Source organism: Oenanthe melanoleuca, chromosome 8 (assembly GCF_029582105.1).
Source record: "Oenanthe melanoleuca isolate GR-GAL-2019-014 chromosome 8, OMel1.0, whole genome shotgun sequence".
Classification (NCBI taxonomy): Eukaryota; Metazoa; Chordata; class Aves; order Passeriformes; family Muscicapidae; genus Oenanthe; species Oenanthe melanoleuca.
This window is the reverse complement of record NC_079342.1, coordinates 13,299,567-13,311,962: the sequence shown is the minus strand read 5'-3', so window position 1 is coordinate 13,311,962 and position 12,396 is coordinate 13,299,567. Positions and strand designations below refer to the sequence as shown.

General features: G+C 47.0%; 2 protein-coding genes across 3 annotated transcripts; both read right to left on the bottom strand.

Annotated features, from left to right (window-relative positions):
* Positions 1 to 209: 209 nt before the first annotated feature.
* On the bottom strand, positions 210 to 3,416 carry C8H1orf52 (chromosome 8 C1orf52 homolog). Its single transcript, XM_056497976.1, has 3 exons — positions 3,125 to 3,416; positions 2,828 to 3,035; positions 210 to 1,067 (listed from the first exon to the last, which is right to left on the bottom strand). Exons 1-3 carry the CDS (start codon positions 3,380 to 3,382, stop codon positions 979 to 981), a joined length of 555 nt encoding a protein of 184 aa, XP_056353951.1. The 5' UTR covers positions 3,383 to 3,416; the 3' UTR covers positions 210 to 978.
* Positions 3,417 to 4,675: 1,259 nt separating this feature from the next.
* BCL10 (BCL10 immune signaling adaptor) lies at positions 4,676 to 10,499 on the bottom strand. Of its 2 annotated transcripts, none has more exons than XM_056497860.1 (3): positions 10,351 to 10,499; positions 8,035 to 8,323; positions 4,676 to 7,009 (listed from the first exon to the last, which is right to left on the bottom strand). In XM_056497860.1, exons 1-3 carry the CDS (start codon positions 10,432 to 10,434, stop codon positions 6,642 to 6,644), a joined length of 741 nt encoding a protein of 246 aa, XP_056353835.1. In that variant the 5' UTR covers positions 10,435 to 10,499; the 3' UTR covers positions 4,676 to 6,641. The 2 variants fall into 2 exon arrangements, with proteins under 2 accessions (XP_056353835.1, XP_056353836.1); XM_056497861.1 differs by lacking the exon at positions 10,351 to 10,499 and adding an exon at positions 9,913 to 10,175.
* Between the last annotated feature and the right edge of the window lie 1,897 nt (positions 10,500 to 12,396).

Below are 12,396 nucleotides of genomic sequence, written 5' to 3'. Positions count from 1 at the left end.
TTTTCTAAGGCACAAAACCTTTATCTGAAGCAACCTTTTCTCCAATCCAGTACAAGCTGATATCTTGTCATATACAGACTCAAAAACCCATTCAGCAGCATATCACAAATGCAACATATACTGACTAGCACTTTGAGAAGACTACGAAGTGTTTGTACTGAAATAAATACAATTTTTCAGCAAAGACTCTATCACAGCTTTGTCATAAATTCTGTCCACATAAATATCTTGATTCTATTTTCTGTTTCAGAAACATTACATGCTTCAATTCTCCCTCCATCAGTTAGTCTCATGTTTCACTGATGAAGATCCCATAACATCAAAATAATGATAAAATACTGAACTCCATTTATAGGTCCATTTTTTCAGTCTGTAGTTGTGGATTTGTTTAAACAAAAAAGCCCTGAGGAATCTGTTAAGTGACACATCAATGAATGACATATAATACAGAATTCATTATTCTTACTCACCAAGCATGCAATGCAGTATTTATATCATGATGTTTTCAAATGTAGTTTTATTCCAGTGACTATCTGCAGTCTATACATACATTTAAAAACAACATTATGTGAACATATCACAGACTAGTACCTAAAAAATCTTTAGTATATACTCCTTTATAAAAGGTTTTGACACAATGGAAAAGTCAGTCCAGAAAAATGCATGTTACCAGGTTTCTTGATAAACAAAGTACTGTGAAGCCCTGTAACCTGCACAAGCACAAGTATCCAGGGCAATGGATCTCTCTTCTAAATCCATGTTTTAAATAAACAGGTTTAAATTTTGTTCAGTAAACAAGTTCTACCACAACACTGTCCATTTGATTTTGTGCTTTCCAAAAGGCAAGCATACTACAGAAATAAAATTCCCTACCCAATCCGAGAGAGAAATGCAGTAAACACATATTTGTTTCCCATTCCAGCAGAGGAATTCAAGTTCCTTGAAATTCTCATTATGTCTAAATCCAAAACACCTTGCTTATACCTTCTTCTTCTTCTTCTTTGCCTGCTCTCCAGACTCTACTTTACGTTTCTTAGCAGAAGCGAGTTCGTCATCTTTTTCACCATCTTTAAATAAAAGAAAGAGTTAATCAAAGTCAGCAATGCCAGTTTTTTGTCTTAAACACCATCCTGTCTCAGAGCAACTGACTTAACCACATCTGAAACGGCTGGAAAAAACACACTGTAGTTTTAACTGACACCATCCTCATTTTTGAATGCAGACAATATGTGGACAAACAGGAATGATTACCTCTTATTACTATCACAAGCCACTATAGGTAACTAAAAAGAGGCTTTCTGCTAGTGTACAGTATCTGTTCTAAAAAATTATTATTTGACTAGCTAATAGAAAAAGCTAGAAAATGACATTTTTGAAGCAGGAAATAATGTCAAGACCAATCAACCTTTTATCTTTTTCCTTTGGATGAAGGCTGACTAAGAGAAATGCATGGACAGGGTAAGCACATAGAACACATGGAGCAAGACATAAAAACTGCTACTGGGGAAGAACACCCAGAACCAAAAAAACAAACAAGACAGCAAAAAAAATCCTTCTTTTGGAAAAGCTTCGTTGACAACTTTACCGATGAAGGAAAACATTACTGTGTGCTTTGAAAGCCCAGAATTTCTTCTGGTTCTGTTCTCTTGGTTGCTCCTACCTATCAAGTATTTGTTTTCTTCCTAAATTACCATTACAGCTTGTACCATCATTGAGAGTGGAGGGGATAGTAAATATTTTCTTCAGTAGAAGAAAATGGGCATGGATATCCTATTTGACTCCTCTTTTGAACCCCAAGTTTTGCAAACGTTATAAAAATAATCCAAACTACATCTACAACTAAGCAGTTACATAACAAACACAGCAGCACCTGAAGCTCTCACACCACCTTCTGTCTTAGTAGCACCATGACTGAACCTGCTGGCTTCATACAACTACTAACGCTCCCCTACTAATGACAGTGGGGGAGAGGAGCAGAGAGACTGCTCGAGGTTCTGTGTTGATTCCAGACACCAAAACACCGGCGCTGCAGCCCGCCCATCCCTGCAGCCAGAGCGCTTTGCCCTGGGCAACAGTGGACACAGGAGAAGCCAGCGGAGCTCCCTGCGGGCCCAGGGAGGGCTCGGGCCCAGAGCAGGGAACCCGCCCGGCCAGCCCAGTTCTGGGAGCCCCTCACACGGCACAGCCCAGTTCTGGGAGCCCCTCGCACCGCACAGCCCGGCTCGGGGAGCCCCTCGCACGGCACAGCCCGGCTCGGGGAGCCCCTCGCACGGCACAGCCCAGTTCTGGGAGCCCCTCACACGGCACAGCCCGGCTCGGGGAGCCCCTCGCACGGCACAGCCCAGGTCTGGGAGCCCCTCGCACGGCACAGCCCGGCTCGGGGAGCCCCTCGCACGGCACAGCCCGGCTCGGGGAGCCCCTCGCACGGCACAGCCCGGCTCGGGGAGCCCCTCGCACGGCACAGCCCAGGTCTGGGAGCCCCTCGCACGGCACAGCCCGGCTCGGGGAGCCCCTCGCACGGCACAGCCCGGCTCGGGGAGCCCCTCGCACGGCACAGCCCGGTTCTGGGAGCCCCTCGCACGGCACAGCCCGGTTCTGGGAGCCCCTCGCACCGCACAGCCCGGCTCGGGGAGCCCCTCGCACGGCACAGCCCGGCTCGGGGAGCCCCTCGCACGGCACAGCCCGGCTCGGGGAGCCCCTCGCACGGCACAGCCCGGCTCGGGGAGCCCCTCGCACGGCACAGCCCAGTTCTGGGAGCCCCTCGCACGGCACAGCCCGGTTCTGGGAGCCCCTCACACGGCACAGCCGCCTCACGCCAGGGCCTCACCCGACTCCAGCAGCTCCTGCTCCTCATCCGGCAGGAACTTGGCTTTGCCGGCCTGCCGGGGCGCGTCGTCACCATTGTCCTCGTAGATGTTGGACCACTTTATGGCCATGTCCAGGGTGGGGGCCGGCGGCGGCGGCTTCTCGGGCGGGCTGTAGGTCTCCGGCGGGGGCACGGCGTTGCTCCTCCACACCTTGAACTCCCTGGGGGGCTGCGGGAGAGAGCACAGCGCCCGTCACAGCGGGCCGGGGGGCTCGGGGCGGCCCCGGCGCCGCCTCGGTTCACCCCAAGCCCACGCACCTCCTCGGGCGCCCGCACGACGCGGCTCTCCCAGTCGATCTCCTTGTTGAGAGGGTTATAGAGGAAGGCGGGCGGCTGCGACACCCGACGGAAGAGCTCGTCGGGCGACGGCAGCCGCGGCCGCCCCGGGCTGCCCCCCGAGGCCGCGCCGGCTCCCGCCGGGCGCTCGTCGGGCTGGGGCTCTTCGGGCTCCGAGTCGGAGCTGGAGCTGCCGTAGGCCGCGAAATAGCCCAGCGGGTCCTCCCCCTGCGCCGCCATGGCGGGGCCGCGGCTCGCACCGCCCGCGGAAACCGCGCCCGCGCCGAGGGTTCCGGCCCGCGGCGCTCCGGCCCGGCGGCAGCGGCGGGAGGGCGGCCCGGCTCACCGGGTGCTTCCCTTCGGGTGACCAGACACCGAAAATCAGAACGAAACCGAGCCAGCCTTCATTTCTCCCTTCTCACACCTGCAGGCCTAAGTGGAAGGAAAACACGTTTCCAAATGTCTGATCACCGGCTAACCTAGGGCAGACACAGCGCTGATCATCACCTGTCAAGGAGGTATCTTTACCAAAACAGGTTTTTCAAATTTGTTGGACAAAGTTTGTAGTAGACCTTCTTTGTGATTGGCTCATACATACATTACTGCATCACCTAAAATACTGGTGCTGTTCAAATGGGATGAAGCTGAGTCAGGGGAGGTTTAGGCTCGATATTGGGATAAATTTCTTCACCCAGAGGGTGTTTGGGCACTGAACAGCTCCCCAGGGCAGTGGTCACAGACCAGCCTGACAGAGCTCAGGAAGTGTTTGGACAATGAACTCTGGCACGTGGTGTGACTCTTGGGGATGTCTTGGGCAGGGCTGGGAATTGGACTTGGGGGTCTTCATGACTCCCTTCCAATTCAGCATATTTTATGATTCTATGTTCAGATTAGTTGTACTACCAGAAGCAGGATATGATCTGAGGAGGGGTTTTGGTTATACTATGATCACTTCCTTTACTGTAAAGATACTGAAACATATCTAGCTGATCTCTCATAATCAATACTATGATCACTATTTGAAATAAGCTCTATACACAAAGTACAATGAAAACAACCACTGAAGTGAGACACCACAGTCCCTGCAGCATTTGCAAATCCTTTTTTGAGTCATGCTTCTCAGCACTCAAAGTTTTTGTTTCTCCCCTGCTATTAATAAAAACAAAAATCTTAATTTAAGAATGAAATCAAGATATGCGTGGCTGGAAGCAACTCTTCTCACATCTGTAGGAAGCTGAGCAAGAGTCATTTGAAAAAAAGGTTAGTTATAGTAGTCACAAACTGCAGAAACTACTTAAGCAGCAGAGCTCTTGATTTCTCATGCATGTTCTCCTTACAGACTGCTCTTGAGTGCAGTCCTACAGGCACAGCGTTTCACATTAAGTCAGTCTTTCCACCGAAGACAAACCTCACTAAAAAGACAAGGAGAACAAAAGCCTCCCGCACACACAAAACCAAAACTACACATCAAGGTAACGGCATGAACTGCTCCTGCAACCTGTACATCTCAAAAATGAGAGAGGCAGACAGAAAAACAGGCAATTATACAAAAGAATTTATTCCAAAAGTTGTGATAAAATGTTTTAAAAATGCACATGATAAACATTTGGTACGATAATACATTCACTCAAGGTCTCAGGTTTGTAGGCTCCAGTGGGAGTGGTCCCTGCAGGCTGCACACGGTGCCAGGCAGGATGGGGAGCAGCAAGGCAGCCTCCACCCTGAGATGATGCATTTTCTCTGTTAAGGCCAACCCTGCTCGCTCTCTTCTCTTTACAAGAACCCAGGAAGGGACTCAAGCCTAAGCACAGCTCTTAAGCTCTTAACTGTAAGTGGTTACAGTGGGCATTCAGACAAATCACTTTTTAGACATCCCAAGTATGTTTAATTACAATTCAGGTTAATGGAAGAGAGGGAGTTCATCCTATCCTTAATTTCATGTTAAGGAGCAAAGTTTGGCTTGCATATTTAGGCACTTAATTTCCAGATGGACATCTAATCAAAGCAGTTTCACTGAAAAGCATTTTCACTGTCCAGACAGTCTATGACTGTAGATGTAGACTGGAAAACAAGGATTTTTATAAACACATCTTTCTCACATGTGAGATGTTCATATATTCGGGATGGAGTGCAGTTGAACATTGCATTTTATTTTAATCTACTTCCAAAACCAGAATAATAATGAAAAACGATTTATAGGGACTATACTGAGGTTCTGCAGGTGGCTTGTCTCCACAAAAGGAGAACAGTTTAGTAATATTACCCAGGTGTGCATTGGAATTGCATTACAAGGCTACACATAGCATGAGAGCCAAAATAATTTAGGGCCTTAAATACAAACCTACCCTTCGATACATTGAAAACATCCCATCACTTTAAAGTGTAGTACTGCAGAACACAACTGTTCACATGTCAAACTAAGAATCCACCAGGTCACTTTGAAATGATTACAGGCACCTGCACAAAAGGTAGGCTACAATTCGAGTATGAGAAGAATACAGTATGTTACATGGTGGCAAGAAATGAGAACCTTCCCATGTTGAAACAGTTTAAAATGCATTTGACTCTAAACAATTTGAAATGTAAACCTGTCTGCTTTGAGGAGGAGGTATCTGAAGTGCTGTATTTCCAAGAGTCCTTCAGGTACGGACACTTGCTTGTCACACAACTCCTCCTCCACTTCCCTAGTGGGACCATACAAAGCACACAAGCTTTGTTCTTTAACAGCATCCTGCAATAATGTTTTCTTACAGCCCTCATGATGCCATTAGAGCAGTTTACATTCCTTTCCAGTACTAAAGAGAATTTATATTTAAAGTGCATCTTAAATCAGGAATCTTGAACTAATATACAAGAAGAATATGTGTGGCTGCAGACATCTATTTGTGATCCTGCTGCCTTTTGATTTACCAGCAGGACAAAGTTCACACAAGGAAGAGACTCTTTGCTAATAAGCGTGGATTTGGCCAGATTTGTGAGGTTTTTTGCAAATGGAGCAGCATACACATACATGGAGAGCAGAATTTATCCTAGTGAGAAACATTTAACTTGGTCAATGAGTTTAAGCCTTTTGGTAAGTAAGCTTAAGCTTTTAGTTCACATTTTTTTCCCATATGCAGTATTTTCCTAACTGTCTTTCCCAGTTTACCCATCACAGAAACATTATGAAAAGCTGATTTGTTAGTTTCTATAGAAAGGAAAAGCCCATTTGTTTATAACTCCAGCTAAACTATATGAAATCTTATATAAACATTGGTTTAAAAAACAAACATTTGCTGGTATTATACAACAATATTTTGAAAAAAAGCTCCCCAAAGAACAAAAGCAAACAAAAAAAGGTCAAGCAGCTCCAGCATCACACAATTACAAAATTTAAACAGGAATTTCATAGATAAATTTCCTCCAATTTTTCTAACAGTTTGAAAACATTTTTTAGCCCTTATGAGACATCACACAAAGTTTCAGTACCATTCAGACAAACAGATGAAAGTCACTGTGTTCACTGTGGTTGAACAGAACGTGATCTTAAAGGCAAAAAGCAATTGTCACTTGAACCAGTGCATGGCTCTTCCTGGTCTGACTGGAGCTCTGGGGGCAGTGGGGGAGCACCAGGGTCTCCAGGCCCTGGGAGGGTGGCTGAGAAAACACTGCACTGTGAATTTCCCATCTCTGCAATTGGTAAATTCATTGAATGAAGAGACATAGCAGACATAAATGCAGCAGTGCTATAATCTTCTTCTGGATGATGTATCTGGGTAGATTCTTTGTCTTTTGTTTTATCCAAAAAATTTGATTCATCAGAATATGATCTAGAAAGATTGTTTGTTCCTCCATACAGTGAGGTCATACAGGTGCTGCAGCTTAAACCTAAGACAAAAAAAACCAGATACTAGATTTAATTACAGTATGGGGACATCATAAAACTGTGCTCTGATTTAATACCAGCAAGACTGTCAAAAATCAATTGTCCGTATTTTTAATGGACTAGCCCTACATCTCACTTGTGACATCCAGAACCCCTGAAGAACATGCAGGTTATCTAGGCTGATGTCAATGGCTTCTCTGTACTTGACAACAATGCACCAGTGTAACAAAGTTTGTTTTAAAACAAGTCACTTTAGCCCTTCAGCCCAACTTTTTTTAGTTTTTTTCTCACTCTGTTATTCAAACTTTTAAGAGCTTCTCTTGATGATTCTGCTGCAAAGTGAATCAAAATGCATTTGAAGGCTATTTTTCCTGAAGCCAGAGAAAACCTCAGGCCCTTCATCTCTACAGTTAAAATGTACTTTTCCCTTATTTGCCTTTTGATGGGTGTGGAAGGGGAAGTAATGCTTTTGGTGTAGAGAGCCTATACTTTCTTCCTCTGCCTTAAAATATGAGTACACATAGTCACTTCAAGGCTTGGGTGTCAACAAAACCTCTATGCCTGTATGAACAAACAAGCACATGTCTTTACAGCGTTTACTTTTAACCTGTGGCATTGAAGGCATGGGGGAACTCCCCTCAAGCTGCATTTGCTAGCATATCTTCTGCTGAGGCACACAGTTTAGTTAAACCAGAGCATCCTGCCACTGCACCAAATAGCTTAAAGAGAAATGCAAGATGGAAAATAACCACTCATTTTTGAAAAGCAAAACTGAAACGTGAAGACAGATTTATCCATCATAACAACACAATAGGGTTTTTTTTGCAACTTGTTCTTTATGATGGATGTGTTCAGATAGTAAAAAGGCAAAGCCAGGATATGTGAACTAGGATCTTTAACACAAACTGGTAATATTTCCAAACATGTTGTTCCAAATACCAGAGGAAGACTTTAGTTTTGGATCTTAATTTTGCAGACCCTGAAAATAAAACCTATGTCATACACAACATTATTAACAATTTGTTACCTTTAAGAGCTTCAAGCTTTTCATTTTTAACTTTCAACACTACATCAGTTATCTTTTGTAACAGGAAGTTTTGTGTTCTTTCTCGTCTGATAGATTCAATCAAAGCATCTAGTCCCTTTGGATTTTCTGCTAAGTAGTCCAATAACTTCCCAGTTTTTTTCCTACTGGAAGATCGAGCAGAAATTTCTTCTGTGTCCTCCCTAGTGAGTATTTTCTTAGAACGCAGGTAATCAAAGTGTCTCTCAGCTATGATTTTATCACACAGGTAAGGACGCATCCTTTCTAAAGCCTGAAAAACAAAACAAACTAGTATTAGCCAACATTTCAAATTATTTAGAAGGCTGTGGTTGGAACATATGTGATTTTGATACAGGTTAGCAAAAGAGTTTTTAAGGCTGCTGCTGTAATACTTGAGATTCTTCTCAGTTTTTAAAAAAACCTGTTACCTAATTATCGCTTTCATTAACTCTTTGACTGGAGTTCCAATGCTTGTTAAGAAACAAGGTGACTACTTATAGAAACTGTGATTACATAAGCTCTGAAGTTAGCACATTTCAAAACAGCCAAGTAAAAATGAAATTACACCAAACAGCACCTACTCACTTTGTCTACAGATACACCCATTTTCATTAATCATCTGATTGCCACATTTCCATACTGTTTGTATCCTTGAGGCACAACTGCAAAATACTGCAGTTACTGATTTTTTTCTGTACATTGAGCAAAAGGAGTCTCAGAGCAACAGCAGGAACATACTCACAGTTCAAAAGGTTAGTAAATAAACCCCACTATTGACAAGTTCAACAAATTACTGACATCTAAAATACATGCACTTTCGTCCAGAAATGTACGTACTCTCATCAACATTAGCAGCTGCTTTTTGTCTTTTGCAGCCCTACTCGATTTTATGAGTGATTTTAAATGGCTCACCCTCATCCTTCTCAGCTCTCAACTGCAAGACTCCAAGCTTTACAACTCCTCCTCAAGACAAGCTCACCCAGACCAAGACATCCTTGCCAGTTTTAGCTTCCTGAGGTGTGCTGTCCCCTACCACACAGAGTGCTTCTGCTAACACAGCACCCTGGCTGCAGAGATCCCATCAAAGTTACCTGAACAGCTCTGAGAGAGCTGAGTGAAATTACACTGAATCAGCACGTTGGATTGTGAAGCCACAACATTTAAAATATGAGTGCAGAAGCTCTAAAGTCAGATTTATGGGACTGCATTTTGATGATAAAATGAATGTTTCTATCTAAGGTTTCCATCCTTTCTCCTCCAAGTACTATGGGAGAACCTGTAAGATTAAGGTCAGATTATGCACTTCTGTGAGACACAGTTCAGTCACTGACCCAGACTAACATACTTGTCATGTTATACCTATACTGTCTGACTCAAAGTCGTTTTTATCCTTTTTTGGTGTAACTACCTAATGCCACCTACTACAGTATTAGCCTGTGGTTCCACAGAAACGAGTACTAGCTTGAAAAACATGGCTCACAGAATTATGACAAAGCATTTAAAGGAAATCACTTAAGCATAAAGCTAGAAAGAAACAAAAAACAGACTGCAAGGAGTCTTCACTGTACTTCAAAAGGACATTAAAAAATTCCAAGGAGTCAGAAATAAGACACTGTAAATTACAAGCATAACCATGGACAGGCAATAGACAAATCATAAACTGCGATTTTACTTTTTTTTTTTTTTTTATTAAGCAATCACTTGTTGAAGTTGATTAGCACTAGCTTCCCAGTCTCACGATGAAATAAATTAATCCAAAATTAATCAGGATGAAGTCTTCGCTCAGATTCCAGACATCAATGAATAAATATAGGGGAAAATCCAGGAAAACCCAGAACAACAAACCTCAACCAAAAGTACCTAAGTATACTTAACGAAGATATCCACGCTTTCTAAGAAAGAATTGTATTCTTTCCAGGAGCAGCACATATATTTCCAGCCAAGCTCTGGGTACCACGTTACTCATCCCGCCTGCTGCCTCCGGCGCAGGGGCAGCGGGAGACCCGAGCCCCGCAGCTCTGCCCTCGAAGCGCAGGCCCGCGGCAGCAGCACCGGGCCCGGGTAAGCGCTCCGAGCATCAGCCTCACAGCGGGGGGACCCCGGAGGGCAGAGCCGCGCCCCGCGGTCCGCGCCGCCCTCCCGGACGCCGCCGGGCCGGTCCCGTCCCTCCCGCCGCCCCCGCGCCGCGTCCCCCCGCCCGCTGCCACAGCGCTTCCGCTCCCCCGCCCGCGCACGGGCCCCACTGGCCGCTCCGCGCCCGCCGCGGGCACTCAGCCGCCGGCCCCGCTCGCCACTTACATCCTTCTTCACCTCCGCCATCTCGTCCTCCGTCAGCGGCCGCCCCGCGCCCCCCGAGCTCCACCACGACCCCGGGCCCTCCATGGCGGAAGCGTCGGCGGCGCCGCTGGGGAAACCCGCGCGGGGCGGCGCTTCCGCCCGGGCTCCGCCCCACCCGCCTCCGCCAATGAGTGCTCAGAGCCTGCGCTCCGCCCCGCCCAGCTCGGCCCCGCCCGGGCCCCGCCCCGCCAATGGGCGCTCAGGGTCTGCGCTCCGCTCCGCCCCCAGCCCGCCCCGCCAATGGGGGCTCGAGGTCTGCGCTCCGCTCCGCCCCCAGCCCGCTCCGCCAATGGGCGCTCAGGGTCTGCGCTCCGCTCCGCCCCCAGCCCGCCCCGCCAATGGGCGCTCAGTACCGGGCTCCGCCCCAGCCCGGCCCCGCCCGGTGCGGGAGCGCGCCCCGGACAGTGGCGGCCCCTCCGCCGGCCGGGCCGGGCGGGGCTCGCTCCGAGCGGGGCGCTGCGCCGCCGGGACGCGGCTGGAGCTGCCCTTGTCCGCGCCTCTGGGACGCAGCTCCCGGCGCGGGCGGCGCGGCCCGTGCGGTGCTGGCACGGCGTGAGGGCGGCGTTGGGGCGCGGCGGTGCTCAAACCCCTCCGCTGTACCGGGCTGTGCTCCAAGGCGGCAGCAGAGGGAGCCGCCGCCGCGGGGAAAGGGAGCGCCTGGAACCCCAGCAGTCGGTGCTCTTGCAGCTGGCACGGGCGGAACTCGGGCTGTTCGTGCACTCCTAACATTTTCGTTTCAGCAGATAAACATGAACATAAAGTAGAAGCGATCAACACTAAAGTTTGCTGTCAGTAAGATAAAAACTGCCAGTTTTATGGTAGTTTTACAGTTTCGCAAAGTTCTTGATTGACATGCTTTGTTAATACAATAGTACTTCAAATATTAATTGTGACAATATCGATTTTACAGTGCTAGCAGTACCAGCTTTAAAATAAACACGAAGATCCTGCCCAGAACTCTTGCAAAATAAAGGCCTGGCACAGTGCTGATTTCTGCAGGGCTATGAGCTGAAATCCCCCAAGTGGTTGCCAGGGCACATGGAGCCAGCTCCATTCCCTGCAGCCCTGACTGTGCTCGTTCGGGGACACCTCTGCTCACAGCCCACGGCCTCCTGAGTGTTACTCCCACCCAAAAAGCCTTTCTTTGCTGCAGTGCATTTGAATTTCTCAAAGCTGTGTATCGCTGCAAAGTAAACTATTTATCTCCCATTTTCCTGCTCAGAGGGCTGCAGGGCAGACCATTCGTTTCCAAGTTCAAGTGCCTCCATTGATCCTCCCTAATCTGTGCTGTGCACCCAAAATAAATGGAAAGCTTTCAGCTTCTCCAATGCTTCCAAGAGACCTGGTTGTGGCACTTCTGAAACAGAGCCAGGCATCTTCCCAGCCCCTGACTCCCCGCCTTGTTTATTCAACCACATGCCTTTCAGCTCTTCTTCAGGTTGTATTACATTGTGGACTCTGCTGGCTCCATGCAACGCTGCTGATAAGAACATCCATCGTGCATTCTGGATTTAGAATATTTGTTAATAACCTTGCTCAGCAAGAGGTGCAGTTCAAAGCCATGTGATGTCTGGAGGGTTAGGCTGCTGACTCCTGAGCCATGTAGGAGACAAGCTGGAATGATTTAACTTCAGCAGTCAGGAAGAGAGCATGTGGCTAGAGAATACAAGAACAGAATATATTTTAGCAGACTTAATGCCTAAACACCCTACCAGGATTTAATGGTCCAGGCAGCAGGAAGAAGGCTACTCTGCACGCAGCTCATTTCAGGAGAGAAACAGCCACTTGATATTCAGGAGTGACTGATGTTTTTTAAGCAGCATGTACTCAGAGTGGGGACTGAATCTGTACACTCAAGTGTAGAAATCTCTACTTGATAAAGTAATATTCTACAGCTAAGTTTTGCAAAGAACTCTCCTTGTTGAATTATTATGATTTTCCTTTTTTCAGGTTTGATAGTCTATGAGAAACTTCTTAATGTGGCAAGTGGGTGTGGCTGGTCTATAT

Coding starts and splice junctions, on each gene's coding strand:
- BCL10 (XM_056497860.1), bottom strand. CDS start 10,434: ATGGAGGGCCCGGGGTCGTGGTGGAGCTCGGGGGGCGCGGGGCGGCCG. Junction 8,324..10,350: donor TGGCGGAGGTGAAGAAGGAT/GTAAGTGGCGAG, acceptor TTTGTTTTTCAG/GCTTTAGAAAGGATGCGTCC. Junction 7,010..8,034: donor AAAGCTTGAAGCTCTTAAAG/GTAACAAATTGT, acceptor TTTTTGTCTTAG/GTTTAAGCTGCAGCACCTGT.
- C8H1orf52 (XM_056497976.1), bottom strand. CDS start 3,382: ATGGCGGCGCAGGGGGAGGACCCGCTGGGCTATTTCGCGGCCTACGGC. Junction 3,036..3,124: donor TCGTGCGGGCGCCCGAGGAG/GTGCGTGGGCTT, acceptor TCTCTCCCGCAG/CCCCCCAGGGAGTTCAAGGT. Junction 1,068..2,827: donor GCAGGAGCTGCTGGAGTCGG/GTGAGGCCCTGG, acceptor TTTTATTTAAAG/ATGGTGAAAAAGATGACGAA.